General features: G+C 57.6%; 10 protein-coding genes across 10 annotated transcripts; 3 read left to right on the top strand and 7 right to left on the bottom strand.

Moving 5' to 3' along the window:
- Positions 1–121: 121 nt before the first annotated feature.
- SLS55_004304 (uncharacterized protein) lies at positions 122–688 on the bottom strand (the record flags this gene model as incomplete). Its single annotated transcript, XM_066775762.1, has 1 exon — positions 122–688. The coding sequence occupies one exon, from the start codon at positions 686–688 to the stop codon at positions 122–124; it is 567 nt and encodes a 188-aa protein (XP_066633643.1).
- A 1,724-nt stretch (positions 689–2,412) lies between these two features.
- Positions 2,413–3,866, bottom strand: SLS55_004303 (uncharacterized protein; the record flags this gene model as incomplete). Its single annotated transcript, XM_066775761.1, has 3 exons — positions 2,413–2,730; positions 2,785–3,161; positions 3,212–3,866. 3 exons carry the CDS (start codon positions 3,864–3,866, stop codon positions 2,413–2,415), a joined length of 1,350 nt encoding a protein of 449 aa, XP_066633642.1.
- An 871-nt stretch (positions 3,867–4,737) lies between these two features.
- SLS55_004302 (uncharacterized protein) lies at positions 4,738–4,941 on the top strand (the record flags this gene model as incomplete). Its single annotated transcript, XM_066775760.1, is given in 2 exon segments — positions 4,738–4,743; positions 4,762–4,941. 2 exon segments carry the CDS (start codon positions 4,738–4,740, stop codon positions 4,939–4,941), a joined length of 186 nt encoding a protein of 61 aa, XP_066633641.1.
- Positions 4,942–5,676: 735 nt separating this feature from the next.
- Positions 5,677–6,471, top strand: SLS55_004301 (uncharacterized protein; the record flags this gene model as incomplete). Its single annotated transcript, XM_066775759.1, has 2 exons — positions 5,677–5,854; positions 5,966–6,471. The coding sequence occupies 2 exons, from the start codon at positions 5,677–5,679 to the stop codon at positions 6,469–6,471; spliced, it is 684 nt and encodes a 227-aa protein (XP_066633640.1).
- A 433-nt stretch (positions 6,472–6,904) lies between these two features.
- On the bottom strand, positions 6,905–8,009 carry SLS55_004300 (uncharacterized protein; the record flags this gene model as incomplete). The annotated part of the gene is made up of 2 exons (XM_066775758.1): positions 6,905–7,304; positions 7,417–8,009. 2 exons carry the CDS (start codon positions 8,007–8,009, stop codon positions 6,905–6,907), a joined length of 993 nt encoding a protein of 330 aa, XP_066633639.1.
- Positions 8,010–9,101: 1,092 nt separating this feature from the next.
- On the top strand, positions 9,102–9,836 carry SLS55_004299 (uncharacterized protein; the record flags this gene model as incomplete). The annotated part of the gene is made up of 2 exons (XM_066775757.1): positions 9,102–9,387; positions 9,448–9,836. 2 exons carry the CDS (start codon positions 9,102–9,104, stop codon positions 9,834–9,836), a joined length of 675 nt encoding a protein of 224 aa, XP_066633638.1.
- Positions 9,837–10,462: 626 nt separating this feature from the next.
- On the bottom strand, positions 10,463–12,504 carry SPT10 (the record flags this gene model as incomplete). The annotated part of the gene is made up of 3 exons (XM_066775756.1): positions 10,463–10,518; positions 10,778–11,798; positions 11,968–12,504. The coding sequence occupies 3 exons, from the start codon at positions 12,502–12,504 to the stop codon at positions 10,463–10,465; spliced, it is 1,614 nt and encodes a 537-aa protein (XP_066633637.1).
- Positions 12,505–14,909: 2,405 nt separating this feature from the next.
- SLS55_004297 (uncharacterized protein) lies at positions 14,910–16,454 on the bottom strand (the record flags this gene model as incomplete). The annotated part of the gene is made up of 4 exons (XM_066775755.1): positions 14,910–14,959; positions 15,510–15,829; positions 15,894–15,934; positions 15,999–16,454. The coding sequence occupies 4 exons, from the start codon at positions 16,452–16,454 to the stop codon at positions 14,910–14,912; spliced, it is 867 nt and encodes a 288-aa protein (XP_066633636.1).
- A 934-nt stretch (positions 16,455–17,388) lies between these two features.
- Positions 17,389–19,181, bottom strand: GAD2 (Glutamate decarboxylase 2; the record flags this gene model as incomplete). The annotated part of the gene is made up of 3 exons (XM_066775754.1): positions 17,389–18,540; positions 18,726–19,027; positions 19,082–19,181. The coding sequence occupies 3 exons, from the start codon at positions 19,179–19,181 to the stop codon at positions 17,389–17,391; spliced, it is 1,554 nt and encodes a 517-aa protein (XP_066633635.1).
- Positions 19,182–19,572: 391 nt separating this feature from the next.
- Positions 19,573–21,728, bottom strand: NOP9 (Nucleolar protein 9; the record flags this gene model as incomplete). The annotated part of the gene is made up of 2 exons (XM_066775753.1): positions 19,573–21,247; positions 21,295–21,728. 2 exons carry the CDS (start codon positions 21,726–21,728, stop codon positions 19,573–19,575), a joined length of 2,109 nt encoding a protein of 702 aa, XP_066633634.1.
- Positions 21,729–21,930: the final 202 nt, after the last annotated feature.

Below are 21,930 nucleotides of genomic sequence, written 5' to 3'. Positions count from 1 at the left end.
GAAAAGAAGACAAGGCTGGGATTTAGAAGAGCGGGGTCAAAGACTTGTGCTACCACGCAACAATAAGCGATGTTAACAATCCACATACCGAGACCATGACACCAGCGCATAAAAATTAGCTTCACTTCCGCTGCATACCATCCAGCTCCGAGATCGTCGCGGGATGCAGCTCATGCCTCGTATTTGCCGCCGACAGCTCCTGCACCGGCACTCCCGCCGCCATCTCCCCCCTTTGCTTGTCGTGGAACTGTCCCGCCGCCGCCGCCTTCCTGTTCGCCCTCTTCCCCACCATGAACCCGCCCACACACGCCGCCGCAATCAGCAACACGCCCACCGCCACGCCGACACCGATCCCCGCCTTCGCGCCGGTGCTCAACCCGCCATCCGACGACCCCGAGCCATCCCCCGCCGACCCCGCCGTCGCCGCCGCCGTGCCCGCCTCGGCACTGCTGCCTGCGGATGCGCTGGTGGTGCTTGTGGGGATGACGTTGGACCAGCTGGGGTCGTTGGAGGCGCGGCGGACGATGGGCCCGTAGGCGCGGACGGTCTCGCCGGAGGTGACGGTGACGCTGGTGGTGCCCGTGACGGCCGAGACGCTGCCGAATGAGAGGCTGTCGATGGTGTAGGTGCCGGCCGACTCGAAGGCCGAGACGCAGGCGAAGATCTGGCTGGTCTCGATGTTGCCCATGCAGAAGTACCCGCTGTTTGTTTTCGTGTCAGACTGCTTTCTCCTTCACGTGGACCGAGGGGGGAGGGGGGCGGGCTTACGATGGGCAGCATGTTGCTACTGTTATGGCGTCGGTAGAGCTGGTCGACGCCTTGGTGCATGCGTAGGTGTAGCCGGACGGACAGATGCCCGGAGAGTAGAAGTATGATACATCGCGGTTGAAATTAGGCGGCAGGCATAGCGATGTTGCTGTGGTCCCGAGTTGGAGCCAGGATCCGATTGAATTGGAGCCGTAGAAGAACGAAGTGAGGCAGTCGGAGGTGGACGGGGTCCAAGTGGTCGTGAGCGGGCCGAGGTATGCAGTCATGGCCAGCGATGTTGACCTCGCCGTGGAGAGCTTCCGAAGACGTCGATGACGTTTCGCGGCGTTGAGACGTCAAAGGTTCAAGAACGTTTGGATCCCGCGGATTTTGTGTGGAGCATGTCTGCTTATACCTGAATCATTGTCACCTGGTCCAGGAAAAGTGGGACGTGATAAATCGGTATTGAAGTCGTGTGGAGAAATGGGGCGTTGCTCTTTCTATGATGGCAGTTTCCGATCAGGGCTACGGCCTGTGCGACGGCGGCTAAATAAATCCACACACGGTCAAGGGTCATGCCACGCAACAGTCAAGTGTGTTGGGGCATGGAGGCGATTGGATGGGTCTTGGCCCCCACGACGAGGGTCGACGCATGTCCCAGGTACCAGCAATCGGCCATGGGAGGCGGAGTAGGATTTCCGTGCGCTCCGTGCGGACTTAACGCTGCGTTTTGGGCAAAAGCCGAGGACACAAGCGGCAACACGGCTTCGATAGGCATAGCTCTACTATACCCTAGCCGTAGATACGTATGCACCTGGGGCCAGAACCATAACCCTCTCTTTCTTTGACTCGGTATTCGCCGTACAAACATGTGGATGCTTGTATTAGGAGGCTGGACGGCTTCAATTAAGCTCTGAGAGCTTGTTTGCTGTGATTGAAGGATTTAGCCGGCCGTACCCAGTCAGTGGACTTGCCAAATAGATCTTGAAACCAATCCGAACAGGCCTCCATGCCCTAAGTGTCCGGTTGTGGCATTTGGTCAACTACTTGGCGAAACCCCGACGAACTTCAAAGCAAATTCCTCTTTAGCAGGTCGGGACTACGCTTATCAATCAAGAAACTGATGCGAGTGTCAAACTGCTTGGAGGTCATCGCACTCAGCGATCTTGATTCGTCCGGTTCGAAGAACTGCAGGCTGTGGGCCCGAGCGCTCACGTCAGCATTGTGCGAACCCTCCCAAAATTCACCTCACTCCTGGTCTTACAAGATGATCCTTCCAAAATCTGCAATACGGCTGCCAATATTGCGACATGATATGCAGAGCTCTAGATGCCATTCAAATCCACCCCGACCCGGATGACAAGATGAGACTAGCGCGACCGGCCGGCTTTTTTCCCTCGCGCTCTTTCTCGCAAAGGGCTGTCCATGATGATATCTTCCGTATGTCCGTTGGTTTCCATGCTCAACAGCCACGCTCTCATTTCCAGCCCATTTTCTTTAAATCTTTCTTCTATTGTACATCCCTTTCAGTCTATATTTCGTTTTTGCTCTTACCGTGTATGCCAAAAACGCCCCCTGACACCCACAAACCCACGCACCTGCCTTGCCCACTAACTTCTCTTACCAAACACCCCCTGCCTCTCACGTCCCAATATCTCTCACCCCTCAGGACTTCCCAAATTTGGCCCTAATCTCTTCCTCCGTAAAAGCCCTCGTCTTCCGCTTCAACATGGCCGCTCGCTCCTCAAGCGACATGCCGATCTGGTCGCCCATGGGGACGAGGCACTTAGCTAGGTGGTCATAGTCCTTCATGGCGAGGCGGACGGAGATCATGATGTAGTCGATGTTCTTGAAGGTGAGGGCGTGCTCGCGGGCGTAGGTGCGCTTCTGCTTGAGGAAGGCGATGGGGTGCTGGCGCCAGTGGCGCATCGGGTTGAGGTGGTGCGAGGTATGGTAGCCGTCGTTGAAGCAGAAGCGGTTGCTCTGATCATCACATCACATTAGTCGGCGCTTCACGCTTCGTAGGTGAGAACTCACGGCAACATCGATCAGCGTAATGCTCGACCTAAAATCCGAATCCGGATCCTCGTCGTCCACAAACGCGTGCTGGCCCCAGTTGCCGACCATCAAGCCGAAACGCAGCACCATGAACGGCAGGAGGAAAACGCAAACGGTTGCGCGGCCATTGATCAGGGAGGACAGGTACCACAGGCCGAAGGTGCCGAATTCGGACGCGGCACAGCGTAGGCCCGTCTTGACGTGGCCCTTGCTGATGAAATAGCGAGGCAGGTCGAACCAGACGAGGAGGACAAAGCGCCCGACGTAGCGCAGCAGGTCGCGCACGTCGTCGCGCTGGTAGCGGATAGTCGAGGAGAGATCGTCGGGCCCATTGCCTTCGACGTGGTGGTGGCGGACTGGGCGAGAGCGGTTAGTGACGGAGGCCGAGAGGGCTGATCTGGCTTACCGTGGTGGTAGAAGTAGGTGTTCCAGGTGTGTCCGAAGAGCGGGTCAGTGATGAAGGGAAAGACGTGGTCAAGGATGCGCCAGGGGTTGCGCTTGGCGAGCACGCCGCGCATGTGGATATGTTGGTGCATCATCAGGTTGTATGTTCCAACAAAGTAAATCTGCATGATCCAATGCAGGATTCCGTGGAACCAATGGAAGTTGTAGAAGAGATACAGTGCGCTAGGGAGCGAGGTCGTGGCGTATAGAATGAGGTGGGTGAGCATGACAACATCCGTCTCCACTCGAACTACGGTACGGGCCCAGCGAAGGTAAGGCTGAAACAGGTATTGGTCCAGTGCTTGCGGCAGCTTGATGTTGGGGGTGTCCCACAGGATGAAAACGGTAGGGTCGAAGTCGGCATGTTTGGGGTTGTTCATGGCTTCGAGAGCGTCAATGGTCGACTGATCTTCGTGGTCAATGTCCTGCTCATCCTCATTGGCCGAGTCCTTCCTCCGGCGGAGCACATCTCCGTTCTGCGGAGAAGGCGCGGCGTCCTCTTTGGCATCAGGAAGGCGTGCCGATGGCTCCTTGGCGGCGGCATCGCGCTCCAAGCACTTCAATAGCAAGAGGTCGGAGCGCGTCAGATATGGGTCGACAAAAGTTTCAGGGTCCATGTTGGCTAGGGGTGACACAAAAGAAGGAATGGAAGGCCGTTGGAGAAATTAGACAGTAGGCGTCGCAGCGGTCGTACGAGGCGCGAGGAAAGCGCAGCCGGCGGCGTGGCCGAGGTCGGAGTTTGAGCGAGAGCGGACAGGAGTATAATACAGTATTTACAAGCACTGTACACAACACCGGATGATGCGACGCTGAATTGGGCAGAGGGATCCCGAGTCAAGCCAGGACAAGAGGAATGAGGAGTTCCAGGAGCCGGGCCACCAGCCAGATCTCTTTTGATTCTGCCGCTTGCTGAGCCGGGAGCAGCTAGCGCCCGCAGATCTACGCCTTGGCGCCTGGACCCTGTGTCTGTGTGCCTGTGCATCGCCTGGGCAATCACAGGAAACCCACCCGGCGAGCATCGCCCGTCTGTTGGCGCCTTTCCTGCGAGATCTCTGCCACCTGCCCGTCAGCCGCTTGTTCTCCCTTGGCCGCCCGTGTGTGCGAAGATGGCGTTTGGTGGCGAAACCGTTGTGGACAAATATACAGTGGAGATTCGGCGCTCACCGCCTCATCTGCTCCATACGCTGCAGAATCCCGGGCCGAGATGATTGGACGACGTGTTCGCTCGGTGCGGAGAATTTGGGGACTCAGGCCTGCCTCGCCACCCGTAACGTTCACACTGCTGTCAGGCCAGAGCTGCGGTCAAAGTACCTGCATCCTTGTAAGCTACGCCAGGACCGGAAGGACGTTCGTGGCGCAGTTGCACCGCCACCGCCACACTTGCTGTGACGTCGCTCGCGCCCCTCCTTGCGCATAAAAGAAAGCCCATCTTCCAACTGCATTTCTCATCAGCACATCGAAACCAAAACAGATTCGCATCCAGCCACCATGCCTGTCATCACCTCCATCGAGCAACCTTCCAACTCCAAGACCAACGCGTCCGACCAGGCCACCCAAACCGCCACCTCCACCTCCTCATCTGCGCCTGCCCAGCCGCAGCAGCAACCCAAATCCGAGGCAGACCTGGCCGCCGAGAAGCTTTACGAGGAGCGCATGGAGGAAGAGTACGCCAAGCGGGAGGGCGGCGCGTAAGGTGGCGCTCTGAGTAGATTGCTCTTCACGGCGTCGTCTGAGATGGGAGCAGAACTGGTCGAACGGGCGATGGCGACGGCAGCGAGCAAGCTGGCGAGGTTAGCGATGGGTTTCATCAATTGATGTTTGAGTGGGTGTTTAACAGCAGATGCTATGTCTTGACAAATGTGTATTAGCACTTTTTCCGAAGAGAGCTCTGCCTTTAACCTTGTGCTGTGAGACTTCCATCCCACTAGAACCAAACTAATGAGATATGGTACTGAGGGAGAGGTTCGAGGGACTCTCAACCCGAAACCAGCGCATACTATTGATATCGGGATGATAGTAGCCATAGAATCTCCCAACAAATCGCTCCCGAGATTGCAAGGTATGCGTGTCGCTGGGTAGCTATGGTGCGCATGTCCCACAATGTCACGCTGGAACAACCAGCCTGTGCTTGTGCGTGATTCAAAGATTCCTTCCGCCCCACGAGCTATCATCCGCCAAGTGCCATCTAGCTGACGCGCCGTTGAGTACTGGCTTTGCTGTCGTAAATGAGAGATGGTTTCCGGACCATTTAGGTCTCGGATCGACACGAATGACGTTCTTCTTCGCACGCAGCTGCCGGCGGCGGGGCAGCTTACTTAGAAACCCACAGCGCCTGCTCCACCATCTCACGAGAGCTCTCCAGATCCCTCCGCTACCACTCCCCCACGCAACCGTGCCCTCCCGAACCAACAAATTCTCCACACGACCATGGCTCCCACGACTGAAAACGCTATCCTTCAACTGAAGCCCGATACCGACCTCACCACCGGCGACGCCGCGGCGACCTGGCGCAGCACGCTTGCCACCATCTCCGCGCAGCCCGGCCTGCAGCGCCTAGCCTGGGGGCAATCGCTCGAGAATCCCCACATTGTGCAGATGCTAATTGGTAAACCGCCGCCGCCACCATCACCGCGACTCTACCCCCCGCATTCAACCACCACAACCACCAGACGACACCGATTCCTTTCCAGCTAACACCCCCAACCAAAACCAACAGACTGGGACGACGCCACCTCGCACCAAGCCTTCCAACGCAGCCCCGCCTACGCTCCGTTCCTCGCCAACATCACCAGCCTCCTCGCCTCCCCGCCCCGCCTCACGCACCACACCTTTTCCTCGACCACCGCATCTCCCTCCCTCGACGCCGTCACGACCGCCGCGCCCGTGACCGAGCTGGTCTCGTTCTACTTCCCGCCGACCTACGCCACGGACGACTTCGTCGCGCCGTGGGACGAGTTCGCGCGCGTGGCGGCGGAGCACGCCGCAGGGTTGCGGGGCAGCGCGGCCGCGTGGGCGGACGAGGACGCGGTGGAGCACGCGAGCTTGAAGAAGGATGGCGCGGGGGAGGGGAGGGGCCGGTTGTTCCTGGCGCTGATTGGGTGGGACAGCGTGGACGCCCACATGGCGTACCGGGACACGGCCGCGTTCAAGGAGAGCATCGTGAAGCTGCGGGCGCTGGTGAGCGGGGTCGAGATGCACCATGTGGACTTCAAGTTGGCTTGAGGAAAGGGCGGGGACGTTTGTTGCCTCAGTGCGTCGTTGGGGTGTGTTGGGTTGGGATGCGGGGAAGGGAGAGAGCGGCTGGATTCACTCTGAATGGAAGGCTGGTTCAAATATCCGAGATGCTCAATGGCGCTTAATTGTTTGCCTGTTGCCTTGGTACTTCCAATCCACACTCATCATCATTAGAGCGTTCAGAGCCGGCAACCCGCTCATTCGCCCAACCCCATCAGGCTCGTCTAATGCCAAAATTTCAACCGAATCTTCCACGAAAGAGCAGCAAATTATCTCAACGCCATGCTATCGCCATTACCTTGCTCGCGGAAACCAAACAAAACAGTCTATAACGTGACGACGCACCAGGTTATGTGCCAAAACCAGGATGCGGCAAGAAGAATGCCAGAGACGATAGTCCAAGCAAAATAAGCAGTCGCCGTCAGTTCAACGCCTTCACCGCCACGCCGGCACGCTGCTCGACCCAATCGCGCCACTCCTTCCACTCGGCGTAGGCAAGGGTCGCCTTGCTGCCCTCGTAGGTGATGACGTTGAGGTCCACCTTGCGCCAGTCGTCCCTGCGACCGCTCCAGCCGGCCTTGCGCATCAAGCTGACAATAGTCTCCTCCTTGGTCCAGCCCTGCTCCTTGGCCACGTCCGGTAGGTACGTGGAGCCGTAGCGGCGGCCGTGGTAGGTGAAGGAGATGCGCAGACCGTGCTTTCCCAGCTCCCACGCCATGGCGTCAGCCGCCGGCTGGAAGTTGGTCAGAAGCGTCACCCCACACTCGAGGCTGGGCAGCTCGCGCGAGGCAATCTGGTTGAAGCGCGTGTCTTCGAAGGCTCTGCGTGGTTTGCGTGGAGACTTGCATTTAGCGTATGGGGGAACAGATTGGAAAGCGTTTCACCACTGCCGGTGGGGAGGCGGGAGACGGGTACAAAATAAATGATACTCACGAGGTTAGAGCGTAGCTACGCAGTCCGTCCGACAGTTCTTGCGCTTCGAAGGTGCCGATGCAGCCGCGCAGGTTCTTGCTCCCACTCCTGCTCAATGTGTTCCATGTCACGAATAGCGGATAGGCGTCCTCTGCGGAGGCACTGGCGGCGGAGGGCGCAGAGCCCGAAGGATGATCACCGCGCACACGGCGGCCGAGATTGGAGAAGAATGAGGTACGCGACGAGGTCGACTTGGAGGTAGCAGACGAGGCAGTGGTGGGTGCGGAGCTGCGCGACGAAGTGGCCGACTGCACGGAGGAGGTGCTCGCGTTGGTGGAGCCCGAGGAGGGGCTGTCAGCAGCCAGGCGGCTGATGGCCGGCGACGGCTTGAGGGTGGTGGTGGTGGCGCGCATATCCTCGGCATCCGTCATCTCTTCGTCCTCTTCGTCGTCGGCACTTTCATCATCGTCGTCCACCTCATCTTCCGCGTCCAGATCATCGGCGTTGTACTCGTTCCACAAGTCTTCGACCTCTGGCAAGCTCAGCGGATGGCGCTTTTCCAAACTGGCGCTCAGGCTTTCGAAGCAGTAGGCGCAATGGGCGGCAGAAGCCATGACGTCGCAGGATGCAATGGGAATATGTAACGGCGACACGGCGAACAGGTGCAGGGCGGAAATCAGCAAGCAGGCGCGGGAGTACAGACGGGCAGGCGAGCGAGGAGGTTGGAGTGAGCTTAGTAGGAGCAGAGGGGAGGCCGATGATTAATGACGCCCGGCAGGCCACCCAGCTTCTGGCACTCTAGCCCGATGTGTCGAGGTCGGCTGCTGAAGCTTCGCTGGCACGCTTGGAGGCAGAGGGAGCGAAGAGTGGCTGAGGCGTGCGCAAGAGGCGGCAAAGCAGGAGCGACAGCAGGTAGGGCAGAGCCAGAGGCTCAGGCGGGCTGCGGGCGTTGTTGTGTACTGGGGAGCGATGGCCGGCGGACGGGCGACGATGACGGTGTAACGCCCCACGCTCACGCGCGCTGGGGCCAAGTTCCCTTTGCAGTGTTCCGATTCGGGAGCGCCCGGCTCTTCAGGCACCGCACGTGATCATGGTAAACTCCTGCCTGGCCTTGTTCTCTATTATCAGGTCTTCTTTATGCTGCTATAGCATGAAGCCAGAGTTGATCAGAAATCACTTGAATCCCTAGCGCAGCAGTTGGTTTTTCTCTCTTCCTTTTCTTTTCCCCTTGAATTGTCGCGAGCATCCTCTGCCATGGCCAATGCTCATCAGCCAGAGGCGTGACCCAAACATCAACACCGGGCTGCAAATTGATAGTTGAAATCTGTTTGGCGTACAGTACAAGTGCCCTTATTTATCAACCGACCATCTGCGCCAACAGACCAACGACGGGTACACAAAACTTAAGAATGGAGCTGTAAGTAGCCGTGGCTATCAGCGCACACCGCGCGGACGTTTGCAGGGCGACTAGTGGTGGTAGAACTCGATAGGCTGCCTCGATGGTTGGCTGTAGTCGCCGTCGGCAGTCGTACCTGCGGTAGATAGCGAATTCGAGCGACACATTGCGTCATCGCTCTTGACATCACACACACCTCACAAACGTTCAGCCCTTGCCTCACTCTCATATAAGCCGGCCAACACCTACAGAATCGAAGACAGAACCCGAGTACCATCATATCAGGTCGCATATAACTGTTCCCACCACCATGGCGTCAAGTCCTACAAGAGTCCTCGTCGTTGGCGCTTCCCGTGGTCTCGGAGCGTCGCTGCTCAAACAGTACAGTCAAAGGTCTCCGAGCCCCGTCGTCTTTGGCACCGCAAGACAAGCATCGGCGCCGACCTCTGGCCCGCAGGGTGTTACTTGGCTCCCAAACGTCGACGTCTCGGGCCCGGAGGCCGGTAATGCCATAGTCGACGGCTACAAGGCTCACAGCAAATCGCCTATCGACATCCTAATCATCACTGCCGGTTACTTCGGGAAGGAAAGCTTCGGTAATTGCAGCCTTTATCATTCCGAACCACATCCCATCTCAAATGTGGGTTATTGACCAGCTCCTACAGACGCCCCATCCTACGATGCGCAGGTTTCCATGTACAAGATCTCGGCCATAGCGCCCACACTCATCGTCTCTGCTCTCACCGCCGCCAATCTTCTCCGCACCGGCAGCAAGGTCATTCTCGTTTCAAGCGAGAGCGGCAGCATCTCTCTACGGCACGAAAGCGAGGGTGGTGGCAACTTCGGCCACCATGCTAGCAAGGCCGCGCTCAACATGGTCGGCAAGCTGCTGAGCATCGATCTGAAAGAAAAGGGTGTTGCAGTCGGCCTCGTGCATCCCGGCTTCATGAGGACCGAGATGACCAAGAGTGTAGGCTTTGACAAGTTTTGGGATGCCGGTGGCGGTGCGTTACCCGTCGGTCGCATGACTCTTCATAAGTGCTAATGAAACCATTTCCTCACAGCTGTTACGCCCGACGAAGCGGCGCAATCGTTGGCAGAGTGGGTCGATACGTTTGATATCTCGAAGACGGGAGAGTATTGGGCACCGAGAGGCCCTGGGTGAGTTCTGTTCCACACAAGCCCTGCCCGCCTCTCTGTACTGATTGATGACCAGTGATATTGGAACGGCAGAGCCAGTGCTGGGGCCTAAGGACAAGCTACCCACACCTCTGCAACTGCCGTGGTGAAGATCCGACCCCTTTCCCCAATGAAATTCCTTTGGACCACCACGCATTGTGCACCTTTTGGAAAAGGCCCCATTGGTGGTTTTAGGCAGTAACGACCAGACATCAAATTGATTGTTTTCTCTTGAAAATTGAGCTAACATACTAGTGGCGCGGCCGTTTCAACCTGGCGTGATTTGCAGAATCAGGAGAAAGTACTAATTACAAGAAAGCATTACAACGCTTCGCTCTATGAAGGAAATGATTCGACATCTTCGGGCAGATATTATTCCCGAACGCCACGGAACCACAAGATCGGGCGTTTTAATACAGCCCGATCAGCCCTAAGAACAGCGGAACGCTCACGAAATACCGAATCGCTGTTGGGTATCAGAGTCTCCATCTATTATTGCGCCATCTTGGCCCAGGAACCCTTGGTCCAAATGATGCTGTAGTTGAGAGCTAAAATGGTCTTCGCTATCCGGAATCGATCGGTACGGCGAAAGATACTGGTGATGGTGGGCTTCTTGGTGCGTCACAAGATGCTGGTTATTGGGTAGGGCCGGAGAGAGATGTTTCTGCAAGCTTGCGGGGTCTATCGAGGTGGCCAGGCTATCCGGGTGGACGCGGTGGTGATACTGGTCACTGAAGCTGTCACCAAAAGACGAGTGATGCGCCGGAGGAGACTGGAACGTTTGATGAGAGGCGGCGGATGAAGAACCGGCACCTCCACCGACACCAACGCCGCCTACAGAACTCCGCAGATTTTGCACGCCAGAGCTCAGCATCGCGATGTTGTGTGGGTCAAGCGCCATGTCGTCACCAGCCGCCTCGAAGTGCATTTCAGATACGGACGGAGAAGCGCGCGGGGTGCTACCGGCGGCCGAAGATTCGTCTAATACAGCAAACTCATGTTGGAAGATGAACTCCGGGGGCGGAACATCCGGCGTGGGCGTTGGTGCACTTGAAGCTGAGGCCAGCAGATTTTCTGAAGACGACGACCGGGACGACGAAGCAGTTGCAATGCCGATGGACTTCTCACCGCTGCTGACTTTACGGTCGCCGCCGCCATTTCCGCCATTATTACCGGCGGTGGTGGCTGCGGCTGCCGCGGCCGCGGCCTTCAGCGACTTCTTCTTCAGCTTCTCATTGCACTCGGCACAGTTCTCAATCACTTCGGTGACGGTCGTCTTGATCCGGTTCCAATGGTATTTCTCGGACACGGTGGCGGTGGTCTTGTTGATGCCCGCGTGCGTGTCCTTATTCTGGCGATGGTATCGCCGCGCGATTTCGTACTGCATGCGCGGCTCGGAGATGACCTCCTTGTCTCCCAGCATCAGTTTGTCCCCGCCGCCAGCAATATCAACTCCTCCGCCGTGGCCGCCACCGCCATCACCACCACTGGTAGTACCATTCTTGCCGCCGCCACACTCAACGAGTGTGTAATTCCTCACCGCGGCGCGGAGTCTGTTCTTTTCCGCGGAATCAGCGTCGCCTGGATACTTGCCGGTCTTGAGGTAATACTTGATCCTCTCGAAGCGCCGCTCGTCGTCGGCGTCCTCCTTCTTGTAGCCGAGGTGGCGGCCGTAGATGATGGCGTCGACGAAGTGGCCCTCGGGCTGGGTGGCGAGGTTGCCGCAGCCAGGGACGCGGCCGATGCGCTTGAAGCCCAGTGCGTCCCAGATGCGGCACGAGGCGACGTTGGTCTCGTACACGAGGTTGAAGACGGAGTAGGTGTAGCCCTATTTGGTGTTTTTGGCCTCCGTGTCTCGCCCGAAAGGCGAGAGGAGAGGCGCGATGATCAGACCATATTTTGCGATAAAGGAAACAAGTATGCGAATTTCCGTCTTTTGTGCCCGTTGGCCAAATTTTTTTTTTTTTTTTGAAAAAAAAAGTCAAAAGATAACTTACCAGCAGCGGCGCCCATTCCAGATAGCACTCACCCATCAGCCTTCCCACGCCGCGGTTCCTAGCACCGTCGGTAACGAGGAAACCGCCATTGCAGACGTGGCTCGAGCGGCCGGGGTAGTTTGGCTTGACGTAGAAGCTCCCCAAGCACTGCTTCTCCCAGTTGATCCCGCCGCCGCTCCCCCCTTCCTCCTCCATCCGGCGCACGCCGTCGGCACCGCCGGCGACGTCGCCGAGCAGCATGACAGCGCCGAAGTTCTGGAACCAGTAGGGGCCGAAGGCCTCGAGCGTGAAGGCGTCCATCATCGGGTAGGTGTCGCCCTTTTCGATCTCGCGGTTGAGCTGCTGGCGCAGGTAGTCGAGCAGGGACAGCGGTACCTGCTGGGGCGAGGAGAAGGGGATCAGCGTCGCCTTGGTCGTGCGGTCGCGCAGGACGAGCGTGCGCGGTTGGATGGGGGCGGGTAGGGCGTCGCCCGGCTGCGGGTAGGGAGCCGCGCCGGAACGGCGGTAGAGGGCCGGCGAGGCGGGGTCTTCGAGCATTGCCGGCATCTTGGTGTGGTGTTTTTTTTTTCCCTCTCTCTAAATTTTTTCTTTCTTTTTCTTCTTGGGTGCTGTTGATCTTTTCTATTCTTTCGTGTCTTGTTCTCTTGTCTTGCTTCTTTCTATGGTTCGCCTCTCCGAATGGGGAAATGAGAGATGGTTGGCCTGGGCCAATCAGAGATAGGGAGTGGGCGTTGAAACGGGCTGCAAGTGATGGCAGAAAGACGTCAGTGTGAATGGTAAGTATTTTGGTAGCACCACGTGGGCTGATCGAGAAAAGGAAACAACATCAAAACGCACACCCCACCCTAAACAGTGCAAACCGCCGCGTTCTTGACCGCAGGCTGGCTGAATGACCGTACTGCACTTGGTCCAATTGAGCGGAGATGGGGGTGGTTGGCAGGGTGCGAAGGGGAGGGACACTGACCAGGGTGTATATGTGGGAATGCTGTAGCGCAGTATGCGGCACAGTCGGGAGTGTGGGATTTTGGCGCGCGCTTCACGTGCTTTAGTAGGCGGGCTCCGGTCATTCCTCGGCGATTGATGACTAGGTCGCGCCCTATTCGTGACATCGAAGCGACAAGTGTGCCCTGTAAGATAGAGCTAACGTACGCACGGTGGGGCTATTCGGAAGAAGCGGAGGGTTCGAGTGTCTTCTATCTCTTAGTTTTCCCTATCTGCATTTCTTTTACGGAAGCTGCTATGATGTTGATTTGGAATGAGCATGATTCGGCTATATTGCCCTTTTTGGAAAGACGGCATGTTGCGTTCCCTGATACTTCGGCACAGTCGAAACGACCACAAGCACGGTACGCACAAAAGTATGCTCTAGGTTCGAGTAGGACGCAAATTGAGTATGCTGAGGAAACAGACGTCGCAAAGAACGTCGAGTTCCGTGCTCTATTCTGACAAAGAGTGGTCGATCTATCCTCAAAGTGCATTTATCTCCATTCCAATCATATACGTGAAGCCTTCATACGCTACCCCTTCAAGACCGCCTCACCAGCTGAACACCTCATCAAAATAATCCACCCAGCAATCAAACTCCTCGGCCACCCCCCTCACCGCCGCCTCCACGCCCTTCGCCATAGCCGGCGGCCCGCACAGCAACACCGCCACCTTCCCCCTGCCTCTCTTGCCCTCCCTCGCTCTCGCGTCACACACCCCCTGTGCCGCCTCAGCGATAATGCTCCGGAAATCCGGGCGGCCGGGGTGTATTTCAAACGCCTGATCGACCCCGCCGTCTGCTCCGATTCCCTGGCTCGACCCCCGCCGCCGCGCCGCCGCCCCAGCCGTGCAGAACAGCCTCGCCGCAAAATCGCCGCGCGCCAGTCCCCCGCGGAGCTCGCGCTCTGCGACGTCACGGATGAAGGCCTCCTCGCGCGCCGCCCAAACGAGCTGGACGGTGGTGGCCGAGGTGGCCCTTTTCGCCTGGTTTGCGTCTGCGTCCGCTCCGTGCTCTTCCACATCCGGTGCCGCCTCTTCGCCGCCGCTTGCATGCGCTGAGGTGGTGGGAGAGGAAAGATGGCGCGAGTGCTCCCGCAGGTACGGCACTGCGGCGCTGATGCCCGAGCCGCCGGCGATGAGGACGGTGGCGTCGTACGAGCCGGGTAGGGCGTGCGTTGCGCCGTATGGCCCTTCGAGGAGGATTAGCGGGTGACATGCAGCTGTTGTGCTGTTGCTGCTGGTGCCGCTGCCGTGGCGCGCAGCATTTGAGTCCGATGAAGATTGGCGGCCGCGGACTTTGCGGTCGTGTGCGATGCACTGGTTGCGCAGTCGTCGCGTCCAACCGTCGTAAGGACGGATCCAGAAGATTAAGGTTGTGGGGACTTTGTTTGTTTGACTTGCTGATGCAGGTGGTTGGGAAGCGAGGTGTGTGGATGAGGTGGAAGGAGAGAAAGTGTTGGAGGAGAGGAGGGGTTGGGCGCTTGTGCAGGGATAGAGGGGTCCCGCGTCTTCTTCGTCGTGGAGGGTGGGTGGCAAAGATTCCGTGGTGGGAGTAAGGGTAAAATCCTCTCTGCCGCCTTCTGAAGGATTGGCTCCATGTCTTCGCCACGTCCCGAGCGTCATGGGGTGGTTCTCATAGCCGCGGAGGGAGAACGGCTGGTAAAGGAAATAGTATTGCCCGGGCCGGGGCGGTGCAATGCTGGGCCCTGGGATTATTTCGAGTGTGATGATGTTGGAAGCGTGGTCATATGTGGCAGTAGTTCTGGTACAGCCAATGCGGCCCTGCTTGAAACCGATGTTGAAGAAAATAATACGGAAGAGGCGGAGGCAGCGGTCAAGAATCCATAGTATGGCCGGGATCCAGAGGTACCAGTCGTATTCATGGTTGAACACGCTAGTATGGCTAAAGGTGGGAAACATATTAGAGGGCATTCTCAGAGCACTTTACTTGCTATGACTTACATGAAGAGACCAACGAGTACCGCGAGGGAGGACACAACATGGCTGTCTATGAAAAGTTCATAGTATCTTTCTCTGAGCCAAACCGGAGTAGATATTATGAGAAGCAGAGTCATTACAAAAGTTGCCTAGAAGGACGAATTAGTCACAGTCAGTATCTAGGGTTACGAGGAAGTAATTTTACTCACAATAACCCCCACGAAGAACCATTCGACCTTCAGCCAAGTCCAAAAAATCCCACCTATGAAATGAATCAGTAAGCTTTGATTCTCCCGCTGAAGCCTTGATCACATACTATTAAGAGTAAGGACCGTATACAGAACTGAGTGGGCGATAGCTTCCAAGGTAGCTATCCAAGCGACATGCAGGTGAAAGCGGATGAAGGTGGGAAACTTCCAACCGGTTATCAACATGAAGATGTTATTTCTACCCGAGAACAGCCACAAAATTGGCAGATTCGCATACGAGAGAATTCCAGTGCGGTCGGCAGAATATCTTAGTACTTGTTCGGGCATCTCGGGGAAACTACACAGAGGTCAGTTCCATAGACGTTATGGTGACAATGCAGTAGACCCACTATAAACTCTCGTTATAAAAACGATAGTTGGCAAAGTTGAGGGTGATGCTCAACACCCAGTACGTCCAAATTGCTATCGTCTCTCCCAGAGGGAAGAACTTGAAGTTGAAGCAAGACCTGGAGTCCTTCTCTGTTGCGACAACACCGGGAACACGTTCATACGTAAGACTCTCGGGAGTCCAACGTTCCACACATTCCAGAACGGACTGGAATGTAGAGAACGAGAAGGCTTTGCGAGCGCCGCGGTGAAGTCGAGATACCTGATCCCGAAGGAAGTGACGGTAGACTTGACCGGCTGCGGCGATAATGCACACAATGCCCCAGAACTCGTACATGGTAGTTCTTCGACAGCTCTTAGTAAAGCGATCCAGGGTAAAAGCAGACTGGAACAGAGAAGTGGACCTACCCGCCCTTCTTATGTGCCCACATGGTGTACCGCCACGAAAACTGTACTTCAGTCAGCATCATGCACTCTACACCTCCAAACATCTCCAGGAGCAAATCAACTCACGAGTGTCTCGAAACACCTCTTATAATATGCATCTGACAACAACACGACCTCATCCACGACCTCTCCCCTCGGCACCTCCCCAAACTCCACCGGCCTCAGCCCCTCCCTCAACTCCTTCACCGATCTCTCCCTCACCAAGTCCGGCACAGGCATCTCTTCATCCTCTCCTCCGCCGCCCCATTTCCGACAGAAGCCGCGCAGCAGCTCGACGATAGGCGCGAAATCCTCTTCCGCGTCAGAAGCCGCGCAGTGCACTTTGCCGCCGGCGTAGACGGACGTCTGTTTCAACTTGTTGCCGCAGAAGTCTTTAACACCCTGCGCTTCGACCGAGCCATCGCTGTCGTCGTCGCCGCCGCTGTCGGAGTGATTGGTGGACGGCGGCTGCGGATGCTCGGCGAAGGTGAGCGAATTGTAGCCCATGAAGAGAGCCTGTACGCAGAGCTGGTCGGGCGGCATGAGGTCGTCCGCTCGGACGCAGGGGGCTGTGCATGAGAGCAGTAGGAAGAGCAGCAGGGCCGGTATCGTGCTGCCGCTGCTGCGCCGGAGACGCCGATGCGGTGGTGACGGAACCCCGCGGGCGAGCCTCATCGTTGCGGAGCCGACGACGGCAACGACGACGTTCCGGCGGGAAACGGGTGTAGATAACGGCAAGTGTTGGGGATGGAGGGTGTTGTTTCACAGGGAGCTGATGCGGGCAAGTTGCACAGCCATGAAGTGTTAGGCGAAAGTGGTCGGCCCCGAATAGGTATATTGATGTGTTCTGTGATGCGGTTGATTGATAAGATATGCGGCGAGTGGGTGCGAGGGTTTTAAGTGATCCGCAATCGGGCCCGGCCAGCTCGTATCTCGGCCGTTCATTTGTCCTGAGCCCGGCCCAATCAGATAGGCATCCCGTGAGGCGTGACCAGCAAAGGATTGTCCGCATGGACACTTGGGCATCTCATTCTGATTTGGTTGACGTTTCTCCAAAGACACAATCCAGTTCTTGGTACGGAAATGCGGTGTGGCTGCTATCCAAACGTTTGGTCTTGAGCCTCGAGTTCGGGCATACCACCCACTAGCTACCCGGCGCTTGTCATTGCAGTGCAAAACAGCCAATCATATCGCGTCCTTTGCTCTTCTGCTCTGCCAGACTACTCTACTATGTAAACACACCTGACGTTGGATGAATATTTAGAGAGTATAGATGATATCAAGCTTTCATCCTTCTTTACAGCATATGTACCGCACGCCATCTGCAAAGACTCGCAGTCTATTTAATCTAAGCGTCTACCTGCAAAGAGTGATCCAAAGACGCTGCAAGAAAAGCCGCCCCTGTCTCCATGAACTATATACCCTTTCGTACCATTCCTTGTGGGGAATCATTCGCAATTCTGCACATCCCTTGATCTTACTCCTCAGCAACAACCTCCGCACCCACCTCCTCGATCGCCTTCACCAGCCCTTCGACTGTCCCCACCCTCGTCTCACCATTCACCACGACCCTGAAGAACTTGCCCTTCTCTCCCGGCGCAAAGTCCACCATCCAGCCCCGCCTGACAAGTCTCCTTGCGATCTCCTCGGTGCGCTTGCTGTTCGCCGCCGGCTCTGCAGCGAGCTCGCCGCCAGGTGCGTAGTAAAAGCAGACCTGCAAGCAAGGCAGCGGCGCCTTGCTAACCAGCACCACATTCTCCGACTTCGCCAGCGACGAGTACAGCAGCTCCGCGCGGTCAAACGCGGTGCCGATGCGGTCCGAGAAGCCCGCGGAGCCGGCGCTCAGCCAGGCCAAGAACAGCTTCAACGCCTCGCCCTTGCGGCCGCACTGGGGCGTGAAGTCGGCGAGGTCGTACAGCGCGTTGGTGTCGTCGAGCTCGTCGTCGTTGTGGAAGAGGTAGCCGGCGGGCAGCGTCATGGCGCTGCGGACCTGGCGCAGGTCCTTGGCCAGCAGGAAGCTGCACGTCACGGGCACCCCGAGCATCTTGTGCGGCGTGAAGGCGACGCTGTCGGCGCGCTCGACGCCGCGCAGCCTCTCCTTGCGCACCTCGGCGTTGAACGCGACCGGTCCGCCCCATGAGCCGTCGACGTGCAGCCACAGGCCGTGCCGCGCGCACACGTCCGCGATGGCGTCGATTGGGTCGAACGAGCCCATGACCGTCGTGCCCGCCGTCGCGTTGACGTAGAAGGGCGTCTCGCCGCCCGCCTTGGCCTCGGCCACCCGCTGGTCCAGCGCCGCCGCGTCCATCCGGCCGTCCGCGTCCACCGGGACCGTCCGCACCGCGTCGCTGCCGAACCCAAACATCTGCGCCGCCTTCTCCAGGCTGTAGTGCCCGTGCGCCGATGTGAACAGAACGAAACGCCGCGCCGAGCCGTGGATGCCGCCGCGCTTGGTCTCCGGGTACAGCGTGTTGCGCGCGACGACCACCGAGGTGGCGTTGGAAGCCGAGCCGCCCGGCTGCGAGATGCCGCCGGCGTACGGTCCGTTGAAACCGAAGAGGTGGGCGAGCTGGGTGGTCGTGTGCTTTTCAATGAGGGCAAGGGCGGGAGAGACTTGGTAAACATGGACCTAGGCGTGTTCCTTTAGCGGGGAAGATTGAGAAATCGGTTCATTGGTGAGTCATTACGTTGGTGTTGAGGACTGCGAGTATCAGTTCAGACGCGACACCGACCTGATGGGCACACATTTGTATCAGCAATTCGTTTGATTCCTTGCTGGCCGCCGGTTCCCTCTGCAGCATCTACTCTACGTACAGCATTCGTGGAAGCGTAGAGTTTGTCCATGAAGCCCTGGTCCCAAGTGTTGACCGAATACTGAAGGATGCGCTGCACAACCTCAAGCAAACCCTCCTTCCCCACGCCATTCTCCGGTAGTTGTAAGTTAAGGAGCGACTCAAGCTTCTTCGGCGGGTGCGGCTCGACCAGCACGGTGCGCGGCTCGCTGCCGTCAATTGCCAGGCCGCGGCCGGTGGGCTTGGTAGCAGCATCTTCGTCGGCGGCGCGGATGAAGGGGATCAGCAGTTTCTGCACGGCGTCCAGCAGCTGCGCGGAGGAGACTAGTCAGCGTCTTTGCGCAACAAAAGCAATGCATGCATGCATGAGTAGTTGACTGGGGAGAGCGCGGACCTCGGCAACTTCGTCAGCCCTCGAGGGCAAGGCGTCGACTGCGGCAGGGTGCGCTGCGCCGTTGGTAGCGCCGTTGATGGCCATGATGCAGATTTCGAAACCCGGATAATGCGCAGATTGGATTTTAATGAATGTGCAGGAGGCGCGGAGCGTGCGCAGGTGGAGTGTTGTCGGCAGGCGCAATAAGCAAAAAAAGCTCGATATGACGGAATTGCTAGGTACTTGCTGACTTTTCCGCCCGGCAGGGGTCGACTGATGGCGCCATGCAGCTCCGCTCCCGCCGACCGAGAGTCCGACCCCGGCAAAGACGGTGCACCAAACTTGACCCGCCGATCTGGCTCCCCGATCTCACCCCGCCCTTGGTCCAGGCTGGCCTCCAGCCTGCAGCCACCCCGACGCGAGACACGAGACATGCCATTACCACTTGCCCATCCGCCGCGTGCTGCTCGTACGATGGGCTCGCCCTCTACGCCCTCTACGCCCTCCCATTCGCCCGGTGCGACCCTCGTTCCTTGCCCTTCTTCCTGTCTCCTTCCCGGTCCTTGTTTTGGCCCTGCCTTGCGGCAAGCTTCCGTGCCCGAGCCGCCTCGATCCCGGACTTGGCTCCTCCGCCCTTCTTCCTGTCCTCTCCATTTTCCGGAAACGGTACGAATGCCCCGTCGCCTGCATTGTTGCGCGACTGAGACACCCATTCAGACCGGTGTCGCTTGTACAGATCCATCTTCCAGTTCCTCCATACCTTTCGACCCACAAACGACTCGCGCAACGCCGCTTCATTCTCGGCCAGCTCCTCCGCGATGCGCTCTCGGATGAAAGCTAAGCCGTGTGTGCCCTGCCAAATTGCATCAATTACGTGTGAGGCAGAAGGATCCAGCGCCATCTCCCCAATGTGGCCGTAGAATTGCTGGATCATCTTGCGCCGGAAGATGATCGTGGCGATCGGTGAGGTCAGCGCCCCCTGCAGCGCTCGGCTCGCCGATGCAGATCTTGCCACGTTCAAAGCCAGAGGCGTTCCCAATCCGGCGAGAGAGTCGAAAACGAGCGCACTGAGCGGTCCGTCAACGGTGAGCATTGCCTGAGTGAGAAGTGATCCATGCAGGCTGTCAGACCCAGACTGGCTGGCGGCCGCCTGCCCGTTGGACGTGGCTTTGCCTCCGTCGGCTGTCACCGCTTCGCCCAGCCGGAGCAAACGTGTAATGTCAAATCCGTTGGGGCTGGAAAGGGCTGTCTCAAGTTTTGCCGCAATTGGCGCTGTATCGACCGATCGTGCCACGCATCGTTCGATGAGTGTCCGGATTACGACAGTCCGGTTCCGCTCCACCATGTTTGGGATTTGAGGCAGAATCTTCTCCATCGCGTCTTGTAGGTCCTCCTTGCTCAAACGGCCCAGGACCTTGGTGACGACATAGCCCGCAATTTCGTTGCGTGCGATGGAGCCAATGCGCTCCTTGAAGAGCTCCCTATACAGTGCCTTGAACATCTTGCCAGGTGCAAACTCGACGATGGTTTCCACCAGGCGTGATCCAATGGGGTCGTACAACTGGCCATTGAGGAATTTGTAGCTGTCTGTGCCTTCTGTGATGGGATCGTCGGGAAGCAGGGTGCGAATGATTGAAGTCTCATCCTTCGCACGTTGTTTCCCGAACTGGCCGAGTTCCAGTCTGACGAGCAGCTGCAGTGCCGGGTTGCCGGTTTGATGTGTGGCAAGAGCACGAAGGTACGTCGAATCCAAGCCGGCGACGCTGCTCTTCATCATGTGGTCCATAGCCTGGTAGAAAGATTCAGGCACTGTCCGGCTTTCCAGAACATTTTCGTTCTTTTCAGCCTGGGCAACAGTGACCTTTTCCTTCTTTTTGCTGTGTAGTAGTGACCTGTGAGCCGTACGCTCAAGAGGCTCGCCTGCCAAAACAACCAGAAGCACGCGCAGAGCGTGAGATGCGAATCTGTCCGTCAGGAGGTACCCGAGATTTCCTTTCAGCTCGTTTATGGCATATAGGAATAGGTTCTCCATGGAAACTTGTACATCTTGCGGGTCGAGATAGTCGTCCTCGGGCGGGTGTATGAGTTCTTCGGAAACGACAGGTGCGGACTGTATGAAAAGCGCTTCGCAGCAGTGGGAGGCAAATCGATGCTGGATCAAGTTGAGGAAGCTACAAAATTAGCAAAAAAGTCTGATCGCCGCGCAATTGTCACTTACTGTCCGCTGAACTTTTGGAAAAGGTTTTTCAGCTGCTTGGTGTCCGACAGCTGGATAAGGCGCTCCATCAGCCTGGAGCAAGACTGGCTGTTCGCCAGCTTCAGTTCCTTGCCGTCGGCCTCACGGTAGACATTGGCCAGGAACAAGGAGCGCGCCTCTGGGTCCTCGAACTGATTGAGCTCCAGCAAATCGTCTGCACGCTTGAAGTATTCCTGCTCCTCCTCGTCCAGCATGCCGTAGAAGACCATATCGCCGTCGGGACCAGCCTGCGCTTCGCCGTTTTTTTCTGCACCCGCCTCAGCGAGCGCACCAAAGTCCTGCTGGTCCTCCACGCGGGTGCGCTTGTGCTGGCTCTTCTCCTCCTCGGCATGGTGCTCGTGCTTGCGCTTCTTGCGCTCGTCGCGGCGGCCGCGTTTCTTGTTTTCCTTGGGCATGATTTTTTTCGGCGACGGGGCGGACTGCGGCTCGGCGGCGGGGTGTAGGAAAAGCGAATCCGCGGACCAGAGGATCGAGCAGCGGTGGTGAGAGGTAAGGCCGGTCGCACGGTCAGCAGACGTCGGGCGAGGCAGCGGGCAAACTAAAATATGGGTGGTGATGGCAGCGGCAAGGATGGCGGCTGCAGGATTTCTCGGTGGA

Source organism: Diplodia seriata (genome assembly GCF_021436955.1).
Source record: "Diplodia seriata strain FDS-637 chromosome Unknown scaffold_4, whole genome shotgun sequence".
Lineage (NCBI taxonomy): Eukaryota > Fungi > Ascomycota > Dothideomycetes > Botryosphaeriales > Botryosphaeriaceae > Diplodia > Diplodia seriata.
Note: the sequence above shows the minus strand (reverse complement) of the source record. Positions and strands in the feature narration are given on the sequence as shown.